Here is a 26,283-nt window from a genome sequence, read left to right on the forward strand (position 1 = left end):
TGTCGGCGTGTTCTCGCCGGACAGGAAGTCCCTAAATGCACAGCTGAGCGGCCGCGTTCCAAAACACTTAAAACTCAAGTTTACACCGGGACAGAGATCAGACTCTGGAGCCAAGTGTGTAAACCATGAGTCCACTGACTTTATACAGGAACATGTTGATAGTTTTACACTTTAAAAGAAGAGGGGGGTTTCCTCAGTGAACGGAAGTGACTCACCTGTCATCGAGGGAGCAAAGGTCAGGAGCTCCCGCTGACAGGTGGTCACACGTGGTGAGTGAGTGAGCAGGTGAGGAGGTCGAACCTTTGAAACTCCTCGTAAAAGAGTTTTGTAAAACAATCAGCAAAGTAAATCAAGATAAACTCAGTGGAGCGGTGCAGGAGTCACATGACAGGAAGCTCGTCATGTGACTCAGGTTAGGAAACTATGGAGTCATAAATTCTCGCCGTTTCTTGGCAGGACGGAGGTCAGAGATACGACCGATCACCAGTGGCTGTGTTTCACGATGTGTGTGATGTCGTCAGAGAGGAAGTGCTCTCAGGAAGAACGTAAACAAACATGGCGTCTGAAGCTTTGATACCAATAACATCTTTATTCTTCCATCGCATCACCATGTTTGTTCACGGCTTCATGACTCATGACGGATTAATCCTGTGTTTCTCTTCACCAAAAAGCTCTGGAATCGCTTCATCTTCGTCTACTACGCATTTGACTCTTCTTTTTCATCCTGACATATTTGTATTCTTTTCATCAACCCGCCCATTTGCTCGCTGGTTAATCATCTGCCATTTTCTCACATGTGTTCATTTGTTGAGGGAGAGATGGACCCAGGATGCGGAGGTATCAAAATAAAGGTAATTTAATGTAATAAAGGTCCTAAAACAGGACACAAACAAAACATAAAACACTAACATGGGACACTGGAAGGAAACAGGAACAGGAGGATCATATCCAAGCGACAAGGCGCACGGAAAACACAAAGGACCCAGGACGTGAAAGCTGACGAGACAGGAGACGAGGTTTGTTATAAACGTCAGAGATGTAGCTATGACACTGCATACTTTCTAAACAATTTAATAATTGATGCAGTGTCCTAACTACATCTCTGACGTTTATAACAAACCAAACAGTTTAAAAATCGGTTGAAAATTGAGCAAGTTACGGTTATTTAAAAAGTAGGCACCACCACAACACAATGTTATGGGTGAGCGAGCCGCCTGCAGCAAGATGGCCGCCATGTGGTGACGTTCGACTCCATTGGCCGAGATATCTAGCCTTATACATGTCTATGGACAACACACACAGGAACACGAGACTACAAAATAAAACAGGAAACAGAAAACCCAAAGAGTGAAAATTAACAAACTAAAATGACAGAACATCACAATTCGGACGTCATCAGGACTTTTTCTTGGAGCTGGAAGGAGAAACTCCGGAGAAAGTTCCTCAAGAACTGACTCGGACATTTGACTTCTCCCATTCAGCCCCTGTGGAAGATTCCAGGAGATTCTCCAGGGTTCAGAGTTGGACAGCAGCTCTACACACTTCTCACAGGAGATCCTACCCCCCCACTCGCCAAACCATCCATCTCATCTGGAAGCTTGAAACATCTTAAGGTCAAACGTACAAAGTGTTGCTTTAAATCAGTTGTGACGCTGTGACACAACTGCTTTTCCTTTGTGTTGAAACCAGAGTTTCCTGATGTGTTTGGCTGCGTGGCGTCCACAGCTGACCTGTGACCCCACCATGACGTCGGCGGGAGGGAAGGCGGACCCGAGCGGCGCCGGGAGCTGAGACGTGGATGGCGTGCTGCGTCACATTTACTCTCATTTCATCCAAGTGTGCGTCTCTGCTTTTTATGGCTCGTGCTCCTTAACCCCAGAAGTCCCAAAATAAAAAACGAGAGTGTAGTTGCATGTATGAGGCCTCGGCGGGGGGGGTGAAGCCTGATCCCCTGTGATGTGGCCTTATATGGTCGACGGAGGCGGAGTCAGAGCCTGGGATCCGCTCTGTAATTAGCGGGTTGATGTAAAGACGGAGCGACACCAGGGATCTGAACATGTGAAGGTTTCTCGGACCCTGACCACCGGCCCACCACTCACCAACTCACTGCAGGGCTTGTGTTGTGGAGGAGAGATGATGAGGAGTGGTGGGGTGAGTGGGGGGGGGGGACGAGGGTGAGGAGAGGGAGAGGGGGGGGGGAGTTCCATATCTTTCAGATGTCACATGATGGAGATCAAACGGCGCTTGGCATTGAACGTCCCAACGCTGGAATGTTTACCTTCGACAAGAGCACCGGGAAAAACAGGCTTGTTGTCTCAGGCTCACACAGACACAGACACACACACACACACACACACACACACACACACACGTACACACACACACACACACACACACACACACACACACACACACACACACACACATACACATACACACAAAGATAAGCAACTACACAGAAATACATAAAAACACACATAGAAACATACACGCACACTCACACACACACACACACACACACACACACACACACACACACACGTACACACACGTATACACAGAAAAATACACGTACACACACACATACACATACACACAAACATAAGCAACTACACAGAAATACATAAAAACACACATAGAAACATACACGCACACTCACACACACACACACACACACACGCACACACGTACACGTTAACACGTACACACAAAAACACACACATAGAAACATATACAGAAAAATACACGTACACACACCGAAACTCAGAAACATACACACACACAAACACACACATACAGACAAACATACACGTACACACACACGTACACGTACACATACACACACACGTACACATACACACACACACGTACACATACACACACACGTACACACACGTACACACAGAAACACACACACACACACGTACACATACACACACACGTACACATAGAAACACACACACATAGAAACATACACAGAAAAATACACGTGCACACACACAAACTCAGCACCATACACACACACAAACACACACATACAGACAAACATACACAGAAATACATAAAAACACACTCAGAAACATACACACACACAATCACAAAAAAACATATACACACAGAATAACATAAAAATGCCCGTACACACTTAAACACACACACACACACAAACTCAGAAACATACACACACAAAAACACACACATACAGACAAACATACACACATACACAGAAACACATAAAAACACACTCAGAAACACACGCACACACACACACACACATATAGAAACATACACACACACAATCACAAAAAACCATATACACACACAGAAACATAAAAATACCCGTACACGTACACACACACACACACACATACACACACACATACACATACACACACACACACACACACACACACACACACACACACACACACACACACATACACACACACATACAAATACACAGAAACAGAAACACATAAAAACACACACAGAAACATACAGGAACACACACACATTCACATTCACACACACACACACAAACATAAAAATACTTGTACACACTTAAACACACTCACAAATACACGCCCTCCATTTATGATGATTTAAACCTTGCCCTTTGGAGGGCGTTGGGGGGGTGGGGTGTGTGTGTGTGTGTGTGTGTGTGTGTGTGTGTGTGTGTGTCTGTGTGTGTGTGGGTGGGGGGGGGGGGTGGGGGTTATCTACGACAGATGAGCTCAGAAAAACAGGGTTGTTTGAAATCACACCCACAGAAAGAATGCACACCTGCGTCAGGCCGACGCCCAGAGGTGCTGTGAGGTGAACTGTGTGTGTTCCTCCTCCGTCACCTCCGTCCTCCATCAGGAGCCGCTGGAGCCGCTGGAGCTGGAGCTGCTGGAGCCGCTGGAGCCGCTGGAGCCGCTGGAGCTGGAGCTGCTGGAGCCGCTGGAGCCGCTGGAGCCGCTGGAGCCGCTGGAGCTGCAGGCAACAACTGTCCAACTCCGAGGAAACATCCATTAACTCTGAGTAGGGTTGCAAAGGGGCGGAAAGTTTCCATGGGAAGTTTAGCTCGGGAATTTTGGGAATTTTGAAAAAAAAAACTACGCAAATTAAATGTGAGCAATAAAAACATCATTCAAAACTCTATTTTAAAGATGTATGGAACGTTGAGTTTCAACCCTCCACTGTGCATTCTTCCATCACATGCACAGATAACTCCCAGCATGCTTCACTCTACAGCAGGGCTATTGAGGCCTGCTGTAGAGTGCAGGACTAGTCAGGTAAGTTTCCATGATATTACTGGGAAAATATATCAGCATGCTGATTGAGGATTGTTCATCTGTTCATCTAGCCTATTTCCATTCATTTATCCATCAATTGTAAAATATGTTTACAGACGATTCCAATTGTTTGGCTAACTATTTATATCTCTGGCATTGCATTAGTGTTTTTTTACAAACTTTTTTCTCATCTTATTCTACAGAACAATGCCACGTGCACTCTCTCATGTGTGGAGACATTTCACCTCATCCAATGTAGAAGGAAAGGCTGTGTACATTTGCAAATACTGTGCAAAGACCTATGTTAAGAATGACACAACGATGCAGAAGCATATAGTCAAGTGCCCAAAGTTTCCTCAGGGCTCAAATCAGCCTATGACACAACAAAATGTTTATATTTATGTCTGTATATGACAAGGTAAATACAGTTAGTATAAATTACCCACAACATTTCCAGTTTATTCCCGTTAATTCCTGTATATTCCCGTTTATTCCCGTTAATTCCCGTTAATTCCCGTTTATTCCCATGGAAAGTTTCCACCTTCGAATATTCCCGGAATTTTGCATCCCTAACTCTGAGAGATTCCCCGGCTGCTCAGAAGCTTCCTCACACACAAGACGTGTTAACGCTCACCTGTCCTGAGGCTGAACGAAGGCCCAGAGGGGAAGTGGAGCGAGTGGCCTCCTCCTCTGGATGTTCCTCAGCCTCAGGTGTTTCCTCATCCAGCAGGAACGTGAGGAAGCTCCTCCAGTAGCTTCAGGCTCACCTCCAAAGCTCTGGAATCTCCTCGTGTCTCCAGGTTGACGTCTTTGAGATATTTGTGTTCTCCAGTTTCACGTCTGTTGCGTGTTTAAAACGTCCACAACACGCACACTCGTCAAACATGGTTTTTAACAAAGGGGGGCTGTTGGATGATGGTAGGAGAACATCCAGAGTTCAGCTCAGGTCGTCTTCCTCCCGCTTGTCATACAAATAAAACGTTTCCTTCTCAGCTCAGCAGTTGAAGGTTTGTTGTTGAGTAAACAGAGTCACCTCCTGCAGAGGAAGACAGTGGGACACGGAGGAAAGCTCCAGACCAGACTCTGGACTTCACAGAATCCAAGGTCAAGACCAAATCCTGACATTCCTCTGAGACTCTTCTTCACTGACTCTTCTCCAGTGAAGCGAGTAATGAGAAACAGATTCTACCGGTGAATAAAAACCTTTTTTTATTAAATCGCTCGCTCACTTAAACAACCCGGCTCCTGAGGGATTATCATCACGAGAGGAATCACAGAGTCCTGAGCCGTGACTCGCTCGCCGGCTGCTGACTCACCCGTGAGTCATGGCGTTCGGCGGTTGTTAACGCAGCTGGAGAAGTGACACTTGAACTTGAGTTAACTGTACAGGTTGAATGTTTGATTGCAGCCCCCCCCCCCACCCCCCCGGGACCCCGAGGCCACTTGGTGGTGTTTAAGGGAGAAGGAGATTTGGTGGAAGGTGACATTTAAGAGGTGTTGCTGATGAGTGACGGGGGGGGGGGGGGCAAAGCAGGTCATGTCAGAGCGAGATCGAGCGCCAGGGAAAGAGGGTTTTTCACAACCTGGCAACCCGAGTGTTTACTCTGTTATGTTGTCCTGAAACTCCCAGGGAATAATTCATGGATTGGCAAGTGTGACAGTCCATTAAATATCCATTATAAGGTGTTTTTTCACCAATAAATACTTATATACACAGATTGTATATTTGTTTGTGTCTTTTACAAATATTTGTTATGTTTACTTTCCACTCTCTGCTGTAACACGACAACTTTCCCACCAGTTGGGCCAAGGATTAATTTATTTCATCCTTATCTTATCTCATCTAATTTGATCTAATCTAGACTAATGTTGTCTTAATTTATTTGATGTAGTCTTTTTTTATTGGAGTCACTTATTATTCCAGCCTGCAGGAATCTGGAAAAGAAATTCGGATTAAAACACAAACAAAACTTTACAAAACGAAGCGTTCAATTGTTAATTAACTTAAGTAAAGCTTCAAAATAGGGCCGTTTAATAATGTGGTTTGGACAATGAAAGTTACTTGTATAACTACTTAGTAACTTATCTTATCTTATATCTTATAACTTATAACTTATAACTTATATCTTATATCTTATATCTTATATCTTATATCTTATATCTTATATCTTATCTTTTCTTATCTCATCTTATATTATCTTATATCTTATCTTAGGGCAGCAGCCTGCAGGATTAACTGGACTTTGGGAGGAAGTTGGAGGAGAAACTGGACAAAAACATTCCCTAGTTTATCATCTTAAATTATTTTAGCCGATTATAATCGTTGGAAATGGTGAAAAAAGCCTGAAGCAACTTTGCAAAATGCAAAAATAACCAATAAAATATCAAAAAAGACCAAGAAAAGCAGCAAACACTTCACATTTGAAAAGTTGGATACAAGTCATGTTATGTAGTTATGTTAGAATGTAAACCACGGCTTGGACACTGGGATGATTCTCCACCAGTGGGATGCAGACGGGTGCCCTGGTGCGGATGGAGACTCCGGTCCCAGCACACGCATGTGGCGTGTTGTGGTCGGTGTCCTCTCGCCCCGAGCAGCGAATCAGGCGCCAGGAGGAATGTGATGTGAGCGAGCACAAGGACGCTAATCCCCGGCAGAGATGTTCTTTCTGTTCTTCTCTCCTTCTCACAAGATTTCACTTAATCGGATAATCCATGTGTCTTATTAACCAGGCAGCGCCGATCGGGGGTCGAGGTCACGGAGCCGGGGTCGTTCGTGGCGATGGAGGCTCGGGCCACGCCAACCTTACTCGCCAGGGCCCGGCGTCTTGGCGTGTTGCCGTGTCGCTCCACGTGTGTGTTTCCGAGTTAGTGTATTTGTTTGTGAACTTGTGATTTGACACTTGTGTGTGGGAAACCCAGGAAATCCAGGCTCCCATGCACCAGCGTCCATTGTTTTTAGTTTCCTCCTCTCTCTCCCTCTCTCTCTGCTCTCTCTCCCTCTCTCTCTCTTTCCCTCTCTCTCTCTCGCTGCCGCTCTAATGAGAAGTGGGAGGAAGTCCGAGCCAGAGGATTGCACTTGGCAGAGTTAAGTGGATACAGTCTCATGAATGGGTCAGAGGAGCTGCTACGACTCCCCCGTTATTATCCCCCCCGTGCAGGACAATGGAGTTTTCCATCCAAACTCACTGTTACTTTCCTCCCCCTCCTCCCCCTTCTCCTCCCCCTTTTCCTCCCATCAAATCCGTGCTGGAAGATCCTTCCTTCGCTAAACAATGGAACAGTGTGTCCCGAACATGAAACATCAAACGACTGACAGCAGTAAATAAAGACTCAGAGATCATATGAGCAGAGGAGGAGCCGCGGAGAAACGCTCTTCATCATGTTCCCTCAAACTTTATTGTCCCCAGGAGACACAGATAAATATGTGCAGCACAATAAAACACGTGAGTCAGTACATTTCTGAGTTTATACAGAACGGGAGGAGAACATCAAGTTCTGAGAAGTACTCCAGTAAATATTATAGAGATCTGAACGTGTCTGGAGAGGTGGAAGGGATTCTACCTGTTTCTATAGTGTGTGTGTGTGTGGGAGGCAGGTGTTACTCATGTTGTGGGGACCTGAGTCTGTTTTTACAGTCATTTATATGTATATAATTATACTTATTATAGTGTTTTTAGGTGAAGAAGTCTTTTAAGGTAAAGGTTAAGGTTAAGGTTAACCTGGAAATAATACAATAAGGGAGTTTCTTTTGTTTTTTTATCATTTTCTTTCTCCATTACTTTTAAATTATATTGTGTCATATCGTTTCATTGTCTTTGATTTGAAGCGACATTCTAAGAATTTGCTTCTTGTCTTCGATGTTTTCTATTCTTTATTTTATTCGTGAAGCATCTTGTGACAGACGCTTCAAAAACTTTCCGTATCAATAAAGTCATTGATATTGTTTTGCTTTCCACAGAATTTAAAATGTACAAAACTCGTCAACAATAATACAAAAATCACCTTTTACTGCTTTTATGTGATCAAGTTATCACCTGACATCGTCCTATATGTATTTAATCCAACCCTTCTTTGTTTTGGACGATGTTCTCTGACGTCTCTTCTCTCATGCAGGTTGTTTTTCCTCCTGTATTTTCCTCTCTGTTTTTAGAAGTGCGATGAGAATGTGTTTTTCTCTCGCCGTGGTGACGGGACGATGAGGATCTGGGGGTCTTGTTTTCCCTCGGGGTCTCTTATCAGTTCACCTCCGTTCACCTTGATCCGCTTCGTGTCTCTGGAGGTTATTATGACAGTTTCTGCGTGTTTCATGGTGTTTTCTCTCAGCGCGTCACATTCCATCTGTGTGGACGCTCAGAAGAGACCAAACATGCAGGAGCGCTAGGAGAAGGTTAGTAAGGGTCAGCGCTGCTCTTACACAACATGGAGTTCAACGACCCTGTGTGCGTGTGTGTCTGTGTGTGTGTGTGTGTGTGTGTGTGTGCTGACGAGCTTGGAGGAAAAACATAATGTACAAGAAAAGAATAACAGCCCGGCTCGGTGATGAGAAACCGTCCAGCGGGAGGATGTTTTCTCTCCGCTAATCAGAAAAGTGTGATTTGTGTTTTTGGCTCTCGTCGGAAACCTCGAGGAAATGTTTTCTCTCTCTCTCTCGCTCTCTCTCTCTCTCTCTCTCTCTCTCGCCGAAGCTCGGTTGTGAAACGAGAGTTTCTCAGAAAAACGCTTTCTCTCTGGCACGAGGAGCTCGGCCCCTCGGAGCTCGGCCCTTGCATATGGATCTGATAAAAGCATAAAAAGAAAACAATCCTTCCAGATGAATCACGGGCTCTGAGGGTTCTGTGGGTCTGAGTTGTACGACGGCCCTGGGAGAGGAGAAGTGGAGCCAGTGGCCTCGACCTCTGACCTCTGGGTCGTCGGCCAGCGTCCGAGGTTTAACTGATTCTCTGCGGTTCGGGTTGGAAACAGAAGGAAACAGCTTCAGCAGCGTCAGTGTGTCCTTCAAAGACGTCACAGGCTCAGTGTTATTCTAGACATAAAATGTGGATTCGCGTACGTGAAGAACATTCAGGCAAAGGGGCGGAGCCAAAGAGCAGCAGGGGGCCGCTCCCCACGTGTGACTTGATTTGTGATGTTTGATTATTTCCCCGTTGGCTGAGCAGTTTCCATGTTTAAAAATATTTGTGTTTCTCCAGCTTCGTATCCGTCGCTTCATCAACACGCCGGCTCTACTTCGCCATCTTGTGTCTTTCTGCTTCTTCCTGTTCCCCTGGTGTTTCCTCGCATGTTGAGTTTTGATCTTCCTCCTTTGGAATCCTGTTTTGTTTCCGTTGTATCTTGTTCTTTTCACTCTGACGGAATCTGGCGTCATTCGGACACATGATACGTTCGATGTGACGACAACAGCAACGAGTTATCATAACAAGTAACGCAGACGCAGGAGGAGACGTTATTTTAAAACCATGTGAGAAGCATCTCTGACGTATATAACGATACCTTGGAAAGTGTTTACGATTCCATTCACACACCTTCACTGATATACAAGTCCAATAATTAATAAGGTATTAACTGTTAATTGAACAATTAGTTACAATTATTATTATTATTTGTGGACTATAATGACATTTTTTCGAATTATCAAGCGACGTTTTCGATTTTTATGTCGCGTAAGCTCGGGGTCTTGGGGGGAGGGGGGGTCAACGACATGCAGGTTCAGGCTCAGTTTGTTCTCATGTTCACGGCGCCGACGTAATACGTGTTTGATGTCGAAAACACGAGTTCAAGCGCCCGTTTGACCTCAAACACGAAAACACAGAAACACAGAAACATGCAGACGAACGTGTGGGAAAGAAACTTCTGGAGAAGAAGCTTCTTCAACATAACAACACGTTCTTCTCGATGTTTAACTTCAAACTCTCTTTTGTTTGAAACAACCACAAAGTGCTCGGATCAACACCAGAGTGAAGACGTGAGTTGTTCTCTCCTCCCACGCTGCAGCCGGGTTAACGGTCCGGGATGTTATGACACACGGGGTCACTGAGTGAGCAGAGCGAGGGCGGGGGGGCGGGGCAGTTTACCGGTAGTGTCCCGGTCTTGAACATGTCGCTGGTCCCGCTGACAGACGGCCGCTCCGCTCGACCACAGCTGCAACCGAGGCCAAAAAAGGCCCATTTCCGTTTCTTATCTCTGAGTGTTTACGCTGCCGCTCCTGAGTGTTTGATCCTATCAGGAGAGTCCGGCAGGTGGTACACACACACACACACACACACACACACACACACACACACACACACACACACACACACACACACACACACACACATAGGGAGTTGTAACTGGGTTATCAACAGAACGTAGTATTGACGTCCTCTGTGCTGATTACACACAATCAGCATGAATCACTGAGCTCACAGGGGTGGGGGGGTAGGATCGGGGGGGTCGGGGGGGTGGTGTGGTGGGTGGTGTGATTCTCCTGGTTTATAATTCACTCGTTGAAAAACAAAACCCTCGATGGCTCCATGTCGGGGCAGGTTTCTTGTTGTGTTGCCGTGACAACCTGTCACTCAGGATGCTCCACACACACACACACACACACACACACACACACACACACACACACACACAGACACACGCACACACACACACCTGTGCCTCTGTGTGTTGTCGTACTTTTGCATGAACATGTTTTTGTGATAGTGTGAATCTTCCAGATGTGAACGGTTTGAACCTGTGACCACATCTGGTCTGTTTCCTGTTTCACAATAAGAGCGTCAGAGCCACATCTTTTACTTTGTCCTTATGGGAAACAGCCTGTTTATATATGTTTCCTTTATATTTTACTTGTTATACCTTTTATTTAACATGCTTATAAATTTACCATATATCTATTTTACATTGTATATTTGTACTTTTTGTGTTTCCGAAGTTTTAAAACCATTATAAAACCAAATTTATTGTGTTGTTGTCTTTGAATCTTAAAGAGGAAACAGTTTAAATTAGTTGCTTAAACTCTCAGCTCTGTGGTGACCTCTGCCCCCCCACCACAACAGGAAGTCCACAGGTGTAATTAACCATGTCAGAAGCAACTCCTCCTCTGTTCAGCTAATCAGGAAGTAAATGGGCCAAATGGACACACACACACAGACACACACACACACACATACGCCAACACACACACACACTTACACTTGACTTGACAGGATGATCAAAAAATTATTCAAACAAATTCCAAAAAAGTGATTATTCCCAATTTTTCTCTCTTTTTTATATTGTGTCAAGGTTCTGGTATTTTATGAACACAATTTATTTATTAATTTGTTCCTTCGTCTTGATGCTTCCTCCTTTAAATATCCACCAAAGACTAATTCCCATAAACTCTTAAATCTCATTTATTTCTGATTTCACTGATCTTTATTATTAACACCACATACATTTTTCACTGTTTTATTAATATGTATTGATTAATCATATATTTAAAAGGCCTTGGAGTGACAGCTGTGGTTTTGTGACCTTACACCTGTCGACAACTCAAGTTTATAAAAATTATATAATCAGTAAACTTCATGTGGAACTGAGCTGTTGTTTCTCTGGACTCCGGCTGACATCGACCTGGTTGTTGCTCCAGACTTCTCTGTTTTTCTACTGTTACATAACTTTATGACCGAGTTTGATGGCCTCGGCATATGCACTGTGTGTGTGTGTGTGTGTGTGTGTGTGTGTGTGTGTGTGTGTGTGTGTGTGTGTGTGTGTGTGTGTGTGTGTGTGTGTGTGTGTGTGTGTGTGTGTGTGTGCATTGTTGAGAATGAGGACAGGAAGTGGCGCACTTTCTCCAGGAGACACGTCCCCACTGGCTTTATTTTTTTATAACCATAATACGTCAATATCATCGCAGTGCAAACACTTAGTATAAAATATCATCTTTAACAAAATGTACATTCACATAAAACATCTCAATAAATACATCTTCAACAAAAAACCCACAAATATCTGATCATTCATAAATATCTCTGAAAAAGACAATGTACAGTAATATCTATCAATACGTATGACAATTGAAACCCGTATCATACAGTATGAAAATATCCAGTTTACAGGAAAAAATATTGTACAGAACTCGTTTCTATCAACTTTCCTTCAAATTGAAAGCAAGTGTATAAAAAATCCTCATTTTTGACTTTTGAGAAACTGAGCGTTCAGACTTTAAATCTGTTTAAATCTTCTCCCTCAGATTTCATTTCTGGATTAATGTCTCAGATTCAAATACGTTGTTTGTGAAATTGTTACAAAACTGTTGAGGAAACAGTAAAAATGCATTCGACAAACAAAAGGAAATCCACAGGAGCTGCAGCCGCACATTCCGTCGTGCTGCAGCTTCCACACCACAACTCTGATATGTTTATGAAAATAGGTTGGCACATTTGATAAACCAGCTACCTGTTGACTAGAGCAGGAGCGGGGGAGGAGGAAGAGGAGGAGGAAGAGGAGGAGGAGGAGGAGGAGGAGGAAGAAGAGGAGGAAGAGGAGGAGCCCCCGGCCTGATGTCAAACTTTCCTGAATATTGGTCCTTGAAAAAAAAGGTTTTGCACACCAAGCCCATGAAGAAGAAGAAGAGGAAGAAGAAGAAGAGGAAGAAGAAGAAGAGGAAGAGGAAGATGGGTCAAAAAGAAAAAGCACCGTACATTCAAGAGGACAGCTACCGTCAGCGCATGCACGAGGACGACGTCTCATCAGAACGCATGCATGTAAACGCCACAGGCTCGCAGCAGTGCATGCTGGGAACGATGCGAGGAGAGTTCATGGCTGTGGTGAGCCGTACTGGGGAGGAGCTAAACCAGGAAGTGAATCATCTGGGTCCGGTGGGAGGAGCCAGACGCGGATTCCTCCGCTCGACCGAAAGCAGCTTTTAAGTTTCATAAAAATAGTCAAACTGAATAAATCTCAACAATAGAAAATATTTCTTCGTAAACAAGCACGCGGGAAATAAAAAGTTTTTCTTTTTTTTTTTTTTAGATAGAACTCCGTGAGGAAGGAATCACACTCGCACGATACGGAAAATATAGAATTTTTTTATCTAAGTCATGCTTCAACTCCACAGAGATACACACGTGTGTGGCGACGCACACGCTAAAGGCTACACACACGATCGGGTGGAAGGGTCCAGCCGGCTACAGCATGCAGGGGGGTGGGGTGGGGGTGGGGGTGGGGGGGGCTGAGATTGCGTTATTGCTACACTTTGACGAGGAAGAATCTGGAAGTCAAGCATCACAGGGAGAACAGACGGGAACGGGACTGGAATGCAGCGGCGGCATCATGCACTTACAGACGCCGAGGCGAGCGGCGCCGTCCAAAGGGCTTCGGCGAAGGGAGGGGGGTTGGGGGGGGTGGGGGGGGGGCAGAGACGTGCCGTCGCCGCCAACCCGGCGGAGGCAACGCCCTGTTGTGTTTTCGGCAGCTTTTAAAATCGTTAAAACTGCCTTTTTACAATTCTACATTTGGCTTCATCCACTTTGAAAACAGGCGTCTGATTGGAGGGCGACGCCCCCGTGACCACGAGTCTGATGGAGGGCGACGCCCCCGTGACCACGAGTCCGATGAATCGACAAAAGGCAACGAAAAAGAAATGGCAAGGAACTCATCGTGAGGAGCGGTTGCTAAGGCAACAGCACTGATTTGGTATTATACTGAGAGAAAATGGTCGATCGGAAACTTCTGGATGCGTTTGAGGCTTGTGCACTACACTACCCAGGGTGCATTGCAGTGGGTTTCGTATTATGTCGTGGATTCAGTTTTTCACGGCGTCTACTCTGAGATCATGGAGACATCCTTGGCCTGTGATTGGTTTACGGAGCAACGTGGCTAAAACGTCCCGGAGCCTGACGCCCCCTGGAGGCGTGAGTCCGATGGAGGCCGGCCCCCTCCTAAACGCAGGCCTCCCATTGGTTGATCAGTGTGTCCGCCTCAGTAGAAGAAGAACGGAGCTCTCTCTGCTCCACGCCATCATTCTCCCGTTTCCCACGGTCACCATGGAGACAGCGTCCGTCACACCATTGCCGTGGCGACAGAGGGCAGGTACCTGGTGGTGCTGGTGGAGGTGGTGGGCTTGGCCATGCCCGGGTTGGGGGTCCTGATGGTGGCGTAGGTGGCGACGGTGGGGGCGGGGCTCAGCCGGGTGCACACGCTGCCGTGGGAGAACGCGCTCGTCCGGCGGTCCGGGTTGCCGGGCAACTGCAGCTGGGTCTGAGGAGGCCGGCCGCCATGTCGCCGCCCCTCCAGGATGTAGGTGAGCATCTGACCTTTGCCCTTCACGCTGACCTGGCCGCGGCAGACGAAGTCATAGTGGTCGGTGAGGACGCGGTAAACCTCTTCGGTCACCTGGAGACGAAACGTAGAGAAACACGTGAGACACGATAGATACTCAAGGTTTTAAACGAAGCCAGAGCAGATGTGTACCTGGATCTTCCCTTGAACCCCGGTGCTGTCCATCCTGCTCGCCACGTTCACCGTGTTGCCCCAGATGTCGTACTGAGGCCGCCGGGCGCCGATCACCCCGGCAACCACCGGACCCACGTTGATACCTGGAACCAATCCACAACATCCGGGTCATCAGCTCCAGAGTCGGGCCACGTTTACTCCAGATTGTAGAAAATGTGTCAGGATCATTTTCAGTAGAAGCTATAAAATCGAATTTGGTTCAAGTACACAGACTGGAGGAGCCAGGGATCAAACCACCGACCTCAGTGGACGACCCGCTCTACCTCCAGAGCCGCAGCCTCCAAGTATCAGTTTCCAGAATCATGAGTTGTGATGTTACGAGTGAATCAAGTCCCATCGTGCAGGAGGAAGCTTTGTGTCATGACTTCTGAGGTGAAAGCTCCAGATCAGATTTATTTCTATTCTCAGTTTATCACATTCATGCAAACTGGTGTGAGACTGATTCTTTATCTTCTGCAGGACATCGACCCACCGGCTCCTTGACCCATCTTTGCTTTTCTGCACATTCTGGACTTGTTACCGCAAAATTACCGACAGCTTCTGCGACGTGGGACATCCAAACATACGCAGGGTTCTAGCACACGGAGCTCCCACAGTCTGCAGACAGGATGGCACTGTGTACACCAGGCTTCACTGGGATTAAACACGCGCTCCCCACAGGATACACAACACAATGGAACCTCCAGCTCCAGGTCTCGCTGTGACGAGCTTCCTGTGATGCATTTCCTGCCGAACTTACCGGCACTGAACGTCCAGTGTCCAGTGCAAATAGGTCAGGAGCTGCAGCACCGATGTTTATATAGACCCGTGTATGTACGTCTGCATGTGTGTGTGTGTGTGTTGGTGTGTGTGTGTGTGTGTGTGTTCCCTCACCTACTCTCAGGACAAAGTCGTTGTAAGACTGGTAGTTGATGGCGTCCAGGACGTCAAACATCTCGATGGCAAAATCCGACACTGTGCATAAATGTGAGGTGACGGACTTCTTTGGCTGAGAATCAGTGAAACAGAAGAAAACTCAATTATGTGCATCTGTGTCCTCCTGACATGATGGAACACATTGTTCCCGTCTCGGCCCGCAGTGAAAGCACCTTCGGCCGTCAGCGACTGTGACGTTTGCAGAAGTTTTCAGAAAGGACTCTTTTGTTTGTCAGCTTTGCAGGATTTAAAGAAACTTTATGAATGTGAAATATGCTGACGCCACAGGGGCCGGTAATCCCTCGCAGAGGATTTGTGGAGTGAAACGTGTTCTGAACGTCAACACCCAGAAAATAACAACCTGGGGATAACAGGCCTCTCAAGAAAAGGCTCCGTGCATTCTGAACCGTTTCAAAAGGTGCGAACACAGAAAGTAAAACTCACAAAGCGTCTAAATATAGCGAGTGTACCTGGGAGGCAGTCGTAGGAACCAGCCCGACTGCAGCCATGTACGTGCTGCCGATGGTCTTGATCTTCTCGATGTCCCTGTAGCACTCTTTATCCATCAGCTGGGAGGAAGGAGAGAAGACGAGCAAATCATTAAACTGTCAGTTTGAGTTCATGCAAACGAACCGAGTACAGATTCCTGCAGGAAGAAGAACTTTCCCATCTGGGACCTTTTCTCTGCATCGCACCGATAAACATTCTATGAAGCACAAGTCAGTTCATCTTGCATCAGATCTTCAGATTCTCCCAAACGCGGAAACGTGAAACTTTCAGGAGCTGTTTCATCACCTCGTCGAAGTCGGCGATGATCTCGTTGAGGAGCCGCAGACACTCGACTCCCATGTTGTTCCCGTCCAGCTCGATGTAGAAGTCGTTGAAGTTGGCGATGGAGGCGAACAAAACGCCGACCTGAGCGTAGGACTGGTAGTACAGGTCCTGGAGGAGAGGAGGAGTGGGTTCTGGTCAAATTCTAAGATTAAGGTCCTTTTACCATCAACGTTATTCCAGTTCTACAAACAATCAGGTGCAGAGTCATTAAGAGATCTAAAATAAAGATTTAATAGGAGCAAAGTGCATTTCTGGTTCCAATTGAAGCACCAAACAAATCAAACAAAATCTATGACAGCGAAAAAACTGAGGAAAATACACATTGTCTCGGGTTAACTGCAGCTTACGAGCAACAGAGATTCAAACTGTGTCCGTCACCTGTAAAAAGCTGCTGGTGTTTACATGGTGTGTGTGTGTTAATGTGTGTTAATGTGTGTTAATGTGTGTGTGATTGTGTGTGCAGGACAGACGAGTCGCAGGTAAACTCTGCAGCAGCAGCAGATTCACCGAGGTCCCACTGTGTTGTGTTATGAATACAGAGTATGGATGAACTTTAGCCCAGAGGAAGGAGAGGAAGTCTTTCTATACACCGTGGCTCAGTGGGGTCACCGGCGTGCCGGGAACACACTTCCTGTTCCCAGTGTTGACCAGTCTGAGCCTCAGATGATCCCTGCGTCGTCTGATGCCCCGCCCACTGATTGTTGGAGGATAGGAACTCACTATTGTTCCTGTGACACAGTTCTGGGTTCTCACTACGGCACAAAACCAACAGGGAGTTTAACCGACTCACCAGAACCCGAGTGGCGTCTGATTGGCCCAAAGCGTGTGGGTCGACGCCAAGGTCCTTAAATTAATGAATTATTCTCTGTGATCTCGTGACCACGAGGTGATGCATCAACACCAAACTTGTATGTGCTCGTCTCTGACCTGAACCACATCCTGGTTCCCTCCAGGTTTCATGGTTAGTTTCTGTGTAATCTTGCTCATAAACAAACAAACCAAACCAAACGTCTGTTATAATGTCGGAAGCATCTGAAGGCTCCACTCTGCAAAACCCTCTGCCCTAAAAGCAGAATCCACCCATTGTACTGTTGAAGATTCACTAATTAACGATGAGGAGGACAACAATCACCTGAGATATTATATATCTACAGTGTATTTATGATTGTTGAATTTTTCCAAAATAATCGTAAACAATTGCTCTCAATTGCTATCCACACCTAAAGTCGTATCAACAACTCAGAAAGTCAGTAAAACTCTAATGTGAACTTTTGACACCTAGCAGATATTTTTGTGATTAATGTGCACTTTTTAATTTATTTGCCTGTCACATCTGCTCTTTATTATTGTTTAAATATTGTAAAGACGGTAAAGAGTTGTGTAAATTATCTAAACACATAGATACAACTTGTGCTGTTTACAGGATCCAGGTTTTCTCCACAGAGGAGAATGTGAGCACACAGTTCACATCCCAGTTCTTCCTACCTGAGGTTGTGAACTTTAACTAATGGACAGAAGTTTTATTTTGGGATGATGGGAGACTTCACCTGGAGGACAGGGTGGAATGCCAGAGCCTGTCAAGCTGCATGATGGGAAATGTAGGAACCAGTGTTTCTGGGGCTTTACACTTTAGAAAGTCTGATCGTTTCTGCAGCTTTGACCTTTAGCTTTGCATTAGAAGATCAAGCTTCTTTCAGCTCTTGACGTCATCACGCAACAACTTAGCCCAGATTTGATTCTAATATGTTAAATAGGCTCAATTCTGGATTGCAACGTCAAAGCTGTGTGGTTCTGCTCGATTAACTCACAACATGAACGTTTTAAATACACAATCACAGTGTGTTCTATTATAAGAGACTTTAGTGTAACCCGTGTTTTGCAACAGGAGAGGAAAATAAAAAAGCAAGACTGATGGTGTTTGTCTCATTTTCATGCTTTTATCCTGTTTAGTGGAATCATTTCTAATAAAGAATAAAAAATTCTATATATTTCAGCATTAAACTGCTGATAATAAACCAGGATGTGTGTAGGTCTGACTCCTGAGGGAATAATCTGCAGTTAATGTTTGTATCCTCACTATAATGTAGATAAATATACATTTCTGTTTTGAGGCCAATTTATCTTTCTTATGGAATGTATACGTATTTTTGAATGACAAATAAAACTAGTATAAATTTGGATCCTCAGGCCACACCCACTAAATGTCCACATTTTACTACGGCAGCAGGAATGTGGCCACAGCTCCTGTGTTTACATCCAGGCTTCTCCTCGTGAGGGGCCGAGTGTTTCCTGGTTCGCAGGCGGAGGGATGTGTGTTTTCATCACTTCCCGAGGAGGAGGAGGAGGAGGAGGGCGAGCGGGGGGGGCCCGAGGAAGGAACAGGGATCAGTGGAGGGGATGTTCATCAATCAGTGGACGCAGACAGCTCACACTTCCATTCTAACACCAGCACACATGGTCGGGGAAGCCGAGCCATTGTCCAGAACAGAAACAGGATATTTTCTCGGACACAGAGAGAGAGAGAGAGAGAGAGAGAGAGAGAGAGAGAGAGAGAGAGAGAGAGAGAGAGAGAGAGAGAGAGAGAGAGAGAAAGAGAGAGAGAGAGAATCTGTTAACGAGGCCAAACACAAAGCCGGCAGCTTCCAGGTTTAATCAGCAACTTCTGCAGAATCAGAACTGATAATCAGCTGGAAGTGAAACCTTCAGATGCTCAGATTAGATTCCACACAGGCTGATGAACACGGGTTCAGTGACTGGAGGGTCAGAGGAGAAGCTTCGGACAAACTGAACTAAATGTGGTTGAGAAGTGAAAGTTTAAGATGTTTGGAACTCGAGTCTCATGGTGAACGATCGCAGGTTCATGAGAAGGTTTCAGTCTCATGCTTCTGCTGACAGATAAAAAACATCTTCTCCATCACACTCAATAAAAAATGTACAAGTCCACTGGTTGATCTTTATATTTCATCTCGTTAAGACGGTGAATTAACTGAATCTAGCTCCGTGTGCACGATGACAAAATGTCTCATTTGATATTGATTAAGTCAAAAAAATTCATGATGACAGCAGGACAAGTGTATGTTAAAAGTGAAAGCAATTTAAAATGTATTTATATATTATTTATACACGTTGTTGAAAGTACTTAAATACCTGTGTACTTGTACTGCATGTGTACTTTAGAGTGACCTGACTTTTATTCCACCCCTACACCTCAAGGATGTGTTAAATTCACACATATTATATTATACTGCATTACATTGCATTTTGCAATTTGACACTGTTCACTGTTTTGCATTTTGCATTTCACTTTTTATATCTTTTATCTTTTTTATATTTTTATATAGATATGTTTATGTCTAAACAAATGTTACTTTGTATAAATATTAGAAAAAGTGAGTAAATAAGAAGTAAATAGTGAGTAAATATATTTTGTTTTTTTATTGTTTTTGTTATGTGTGGTGTATTTATTGTGTTTTTATGTTTCTATGTTCATTGTTTGCACCAATAACCAGAGCAAATTACAGGTAGGTGTAAAACTACTTGGCAATAAATACCTTCTGATTCTGATTCTGATATCTAGGAATCTAGTTGTGTTAATTCTCCGTCTTCGTGACTCTATTGTTTATATAATTATGTTAATTCTTTGGTTTCATTTCCCAATAAAGGAAATGTCCTTGTCTTTGAGAGAAGTGTGTGACTCAGGGCCCTGAAGCAGCTTCAGTTTCACTCTGACTCCCTCTGAGCTACAGACGTCTCAGGATGTCTGTAGGTCTGTGTTGGTGTACTCAGAGGAATCAGGTCCTCCAGGCTGACGCCCCCCCACCGGGCGAGCCCTGACACGACTGGATCCTCACCATGTTCCTGGGGTTGGACATGAGGAAGTGCTGAGCCACATGAGCCGGCAGCAGGTTGAACAGGATCCTCTTGTTGTCCAGCTTCACCTTCTCCATGTCGTCCCTGTCCTCCTCGGCCTGGACAGCAGCACAGATCACACAGGAGGAGACGAGTCTTCACATGAACGTGAACATGACACACACATGACACACACATGACACACACATGACACACACATGACACAGACACACAACCTCTGTGGTCTGGACACAATGAAGCTCTGCTGCAGCTCAACCACAGGGTGTAATAGCTCGACCTCATCACTAGAGGGTGATAATGATTTGCAAACAACACAAACCTCTGTTGATTCTAAAAATAGAAACTCTTTGACTATCCACTGTTCAAGTAGGCGCATGTAAACACACACACATATATATATTTATTTATTTATATAAATAAACTCACACACACACTGAGAATAAAACATCATATCAACCACAATATCCTACAGAATCCTACAAGATGTTTCACTGCAACAATATTCCATCTCATCATTAATGTAAAGATGTTTGTTAGAGGCTGAATCTTTTTTGGTCTAAATAGAAAATTAAATAAACATTATGACGTGATCTGTAATTACATATTTAAGATCTCAAACATTTCTCATATATAACATATAATCTGTCAAATGGATTAAACAGACTGACACTAACAGTATTTATACAAATAAACTTGATTGACTAACAATCTAAACAAGGAATTCATTCATAAATAGTCAAAATCAATAAATCACCACTTGAGCCTGAATTATATTTAGACTCTATAAATTTGAAATGAAAATATTTTAACTATCTTCAAACGGAAAGACTAAAATCTAGAAGCGTGTATCTTACTCTGATTTAAATCTATTCCTTCATTCTGACCTACGTACACACAGGGTCAGTGTCTTGCTCAAGGACACTGCAACACACAGACCAGAGAAGTGGGGAATTGAACCATCAACCCATCAAACAAACTGTCCATCCAGCTGAGATCCTGACGCCTCAGAATACATTGTGTTAATTTCATTTAAAAGCTTTCATCAGATGTTTGAAGCTCAAGGGTCACGTCGACATGAGGATCAAACCAACAACCCGACAAACAACATCTGAAACGTTCTCTCACCACCTGAAGAAACGTTTATGACTCAACTAAACGACCTAATGACAAGAATCCCACATCAGCAGCAACCGGTTCCACAGACACACACACTCACCTGAGTTGCCCAGAGATAATCGAGCCGCAGCTTCAGGTCCAGTTGTCGTGAATGAAGAGCCAGAGCTCCGGAGAACAACAGGACGGCCAACACGGGGTCGTAGCCTCTCGTGTGGAGGAAGCCGCCGCTGAAGGACACACAAAGTGGAGGTTTTGTTTGTGTAATTCACTGTTAAGTGATTGTTTTGTGGAGACACGAAAGAAACACACGAAAAGCCAAAGTTTTCGTTTCAATTGTTTTGCCGTTCAAGTTATTTTTCGCCTGTGAACAACCATTTTCTGTTAGTTATTGTTGAGTGGTTGAAGAAAAAAGCTCAATAACAGGTAAATAACAACATTTACAAAAAGAAATGTACATTTATTCAATAAATAACTGAATTAAATGAAGCAATAAAGCTCAATATTTACTGCTTGTGTCCTTTTAAATGTAAAAGTTTAGTCCTTTTCTTTGCTTTGGGTTCTGAACTAAGACAAAACAAGAGATTTTAGGAATTTATAATGTGCATTTACACATAAACAACCTCAGCACATCTCTGGCGTATCAGACCACACATCACATGCAGCTCGGTCTCACCCCACAGCTTGGCGGTAGCCGCTGGTCTCCATGACGACAGTGTAGGTGACGGAGAGGAGGAGGAGCAGGAGGATCTTGGGGAGCGAGGACACGCGGAGGTAGGGCACGACGGTGAGGGTGCCGGCCACGCAGGAGAGAAGACCGTACGCCATGTTGGAGCAAGCTCTCTCCGCCGCCGCCGTGCTGTTGGAGGGTTCCACGCCGCTCGGGTCGGCAGGGACGGCGTCCACAGAGCGGCTGGAGTTCACCAACGCCACTTTCACCCAAGGAACACATCCCACCTACGAGCAGTTTTCAGTTTATTCATGATGACAGTTGGTTTAATATGCAAAACTGTAGGTCCTGTTGGAAAAGCTGATTTTAATCTACCAACCAGTACAATCTATTGGAATACAACTATTTCAAAACAAATGTAATGAAGGAATTTAAAAAGTTTGATTCAAGTCCAAGTGAAATTAGCTACAGCAAAACCTTCTTCCTGTCTGACTAACCCTAAACTGACCCATGACCTTAGAAACGACCTTTAGCCTCAATCCGACCAGACTTCAGTCAACGTGGTCCTGATGAGATCAGTGTTTATACACAAACACAAACCGACTGAGTCCCAGTGTGTTGACTTGACACCAGACAATTTACATTTAAATTATTCTAATGAGCATTTTACTCTTGAACAGTCGATGTTTGTTTTCTTCTGAGACTCTGAGGCAACATCTGCTCGGCTGCGATTCTGCCAAGTCCCAGTTCTGCAGAGACGAGTAAACACTAAACTCTGCTTTTATCATCATTAGATTCATACAGGCTTTTTAAAACCCTCTAATTAAGTAGGTTATATTGAATTTAGGCAAATAATGAAAGCTTTGCAACACTAATGACAAATTTAAATGCTCACCAGTATGAAAATGATAGTATTTTAGATTTTTATTCATAATTTTATTCCGTATGCCCTGATCCTGAAGATGATGCATGATTCTGAATGATTTCAATAATACATAACGATTCAGTAAATCTATATACATGTGTTTATTCTTCACATTTTGACGTATCTTCACTTCCTGGCTCTATTTAGAAATCTCTGTGACGTCTCAGCCCATTTTCATCTCATCAGATAATTAAAACCAAACTTATCAGAAACATGATCGTACGTCAGTGTGATAACAACGACCTAATATGATAGAAACCACCTTTCTGCAAAATTATTTAATGTAATTTTTCATTGGCTCAGGTCCCATCTGCTAATTAAGATCCATCCAGACACTCTGGCTTCGTTTTAAAGAGGCTGTCATGTCATCCATCTTCATTTATATCTTTATTTAGGAGGTGGCCTTTCATATTAAAGCTTGATCCCTGTTATTTACACGGATGATGCCTAGTGAGGTAAACAGCCTTTAACTGAGCACTGGTATCAGACCAGTTTTCTGCATAGAGGCTGAAATCCAGAGCTTTGGCATCAATATCGTTTGAGAAAACGTTCTGGCTCTGTAAAGCACTTTGAGCCGGTTTCAAGCAGTGATGTGCTCCAGATAGAAACCTCACTTTAAAATAGCTTTACAACATATGTATATGTCTGGTGTGAACTCAGAGACTCACCACACAGGCCTGGACGACGGAGTAGGTGAGCAGGACGAGGAACACGAACAGAACCGATCGGATCTGGATGGTGAGGCAGCCGGGTTGGCACTAGAACCAGAGGGAGAGGGGAGGAGGTGAATAGAAGGAGTCAGTAAATGAAGCACCTGTTTATCCACCTCAGCAGCATTTGGGACACATCATTAGTCGGGAGTGGAAATGAAACGGCTGCATTCTGTTGTGTGGCTCATTAGAGGAGGAGCTTAAAGGAACCGATGACAGTTCAATGTAGCGTAATAACGCCAAAGTGTCATAACGGCAGGAAGCAGTCAGAGGCAAGAATAGAGTCCTGCTCACCTGACTTGTGGAAAAACCTTTTGTCTAAACTGTGTTAAAATGGTTTGTTGTTGTTGTTCAGGAAGATACAGTTAATATGAAGGTATAATTATAATAAGCACACAGTTTTCTGGATGAGACATGAAATAAAAAAATATTTATTCTTCTAAATGGCCTCATAAATATAGCTTTAATATTTCAGGAGATAGACTTTTGTTTTATCTCCAGATCTGTTATCGTCTGCATGCAGAAGATAGGGCTCGAACCAGCAGGTAATTAGCTTAGCTTAGCATAAAGAGTGGGAGCAGGGGGAAAGTGCTAGCCTTAGAAATCCTACCTGAACGCTGGTGAGATGCAGATACATGACACAGGCCACATGGAAACACACACACAGCACCAGCAGCAGCAGCACCAGCATCCCCCTGAGAGAGGAAGAGGAGAGGAGGGAGGAAGAGGAGGAGAGAGGAGGAGGAGGAGAGAGGAAGAGGAGGAGGAGGAGGAGGAGGAGGAGGAGGAGGAGGAGGAGGAGGAGGAGGAGGAGGAGGAAGAGGAGGAGGAGGAGGAGGAGGAGGAGGAGAGGAGAGAGGAGAGAGGAGAGGGAGGGGAGAGGAGAGAGGAAGAGGAGAGGTGAGAGGAAGAGGAAGAGGAGAGGAGGCGAGAGGATGAGGAGGAGGAGAGAGGGGGAGGAAGAGGAGGAGAGGGAGGAGAGGAGGAGGAGGAGGAGGAGAGGAGGAGAGGATGAGGAGGAGAAGGAGGAGGAGAGAGGAAGAGGAGAGAGGAAGAGGAGAGGGAGAAGGGAGGAAGAGGAGGAGAGGAGGAGGAGGAGAGGGGAAGAGGAGAGGAGAGAAGAAGAGGAGGAGAGGGAGAGGAGGGAGGAAGAGGAGAGGGAGAGGAGAGGAGGAGGAGAGAAGTGAGAGGAGAGGAGAGAGGAAGAGGAGAGGAGAGAGGAAGAGGAGGAGAGGGAGAAGGGACGAAGAGGAGAGGAGAGAGGAAGAGGAGGAGAGGGAGAAGGGACGAAGAGGAGGAGAGGGAAAGGAAGAGAAGAGAGGAAGAGGAGGCGAGAGGCGGAGGAAGAGGAGGAGGAGAGTGGAAGAGAGGAGCAGAGAGGAAGAAGAGAGGAGAGAGGAAGAGGAGGAGAGGGGAGGGGAAGAGGAGGAGAGGGGAAGAGGAGGAGAAGAGAGGAAGAGGAGAGAGGAAGAGGAGAGGGAGAGGGGAGGAAGAGGAAGAGGAGAGGAGGAGAGAGGAAGAGAAGAGAGGAAGAGGAGAGGATGAGGAGGAGAGGGGGAGGAAGAGGAGGAGAGGAGCGAGAGGGGGAGGAAGAGGAGGAGAGAGGAAGAGGAGGAGAGGAGGAGGAAGAGGAGAGAGGAAGAGGAGAAGAGGAAGAGGAGAGAGGAAGAGGAGGAGAGTGAGAGGAGGGAGGAAGATGAGGAGAGGAGGAGGAAGAGGAGGAAGAGGAGGAGAGAGGATGAGGAGGAGAGTAGGAGAGAAGAGAGGAAGAGGAGAGGATAAGGAGGAGAGGAGCGAGAGGGGGAGGAAGAGGAGGAGAGAGGAAGACGAGGAGAGGAGGAGGAAGAGGAGGAGGAGGAGACCAGAGTTAGTTTCCCTGGTTTTCCACTGACTGCAGTGAAATCAGCTTCTTCTCTAATTGTGTCACTACAGCTCGGCAAGAGCGATCCAATTATACTACACCAACGGACAAACTGCCAATGTGGAAAAGTGTGTGTGTGTGTGTGTGTGTATGTGTGTGTGTGTGTGTGTATGTGTGTGTGTGTGTGTGTGTGTGTGTGTGTGTGTGTGTGTGTGTGTGTGTGTGTGTGTGTGTGTGTGTGTGTGTGTGTGTGCACTCACTGTGGGATCATTAGCAGATAGATGAGGCCGAACAGCGCAGCGAGGATTAGAGAGAGAACCACAGCGCTGATGAAATGGTCGTCATACACCTGGTGATACTGAGAGAAACAATTCATTGTGTTACTGTAGATCTGCACCAGGGGAATCCAGAGCCTGCTAAACACCGAGTGTGTAAGGCCTTGTGTTGAGAGGTGGATGCCGTACAGGGGTAGAGCGGGTTGGAGGGTCTGGGGTTCGATTCCCTGCTAGCTCCTCCTCGTTGAAGTTGAAGACATTGAACCTCGTATTACAATGAAATGTGTGAATTTTCGTCATTTGGGATTGTGTAACTTTTACTGAGCAACAGCGCCCTCTACAGTC

At 45.2% G+C, this 26,283-nt stretch overlaps 1 protein-coding gene across 1 annotated transcript in view; it reads right to left on the reverse strand.

Moving 5' to 3' along the window:
- Positions 1-14,312: 14,312 nt before the first annotated feature.
- The window catches only part of LOC133010907 (adenylate cyclase type 1-like), a 38,396-nt gene continuing 26,425 nt past the window's right edge, over positions 14,313-26,283 (reverse strand). The window contains exons 10-20 of the mRNA XM_061078565.1: positions 25,924-26,021; positions 24,413-24,497; positions 23,761-23,850; positions 22,174-22,454; positions 21,601-21,727; positions 20,366-20,482; positions 16,476-16,622; positions 16,151-16,249; positions 15,639-15,753; positions 14,724-14,848; positions 14,313-14,645 (exon numbers count right to left, since the gene is read on the reverse strand). Of these exons, the coding sequence (XP_060934548.1) occupies positions 14,313-14,645; positions 14,724-14,848; positions 15,639-15,753; positions 16,151-16,249; positions 16,476-16,622; positions 20,366-20,482; positions 21,601-21,727; positions 22,174-22,454; positions 23,761-23,850; positions 24,413-24,497; positions 25,924-26,021 (1,617 nt within the window). The remainder of the gene's footprint in view (positions 14,646-14,723; positions 14,849-15,638; positions 15,754-16,150; positions 16,250-16,475; positions 16,623-20,365; positions 20,483-21,600; positions 21,728-22,173; positions 22,455-23,760; positions 23,851-24,412; positions 24,498-25,923; positions 26,022-26,283) is intronic.

This window comes from Limanda limanda, chromosome 9, assembly GCF_963576545.1.
Source record: "Limanda limanda chromosome 9, fLimLim1.1, whole genome shotgun sequence".
Classification (NCBI taxonomy): domain Eukaryota; kingdom Metazoa; phylum Chordata; class Actinopteri; order Pleuronectiformes; family Pleuronectidae; genus Limanda; species Limanda limanda.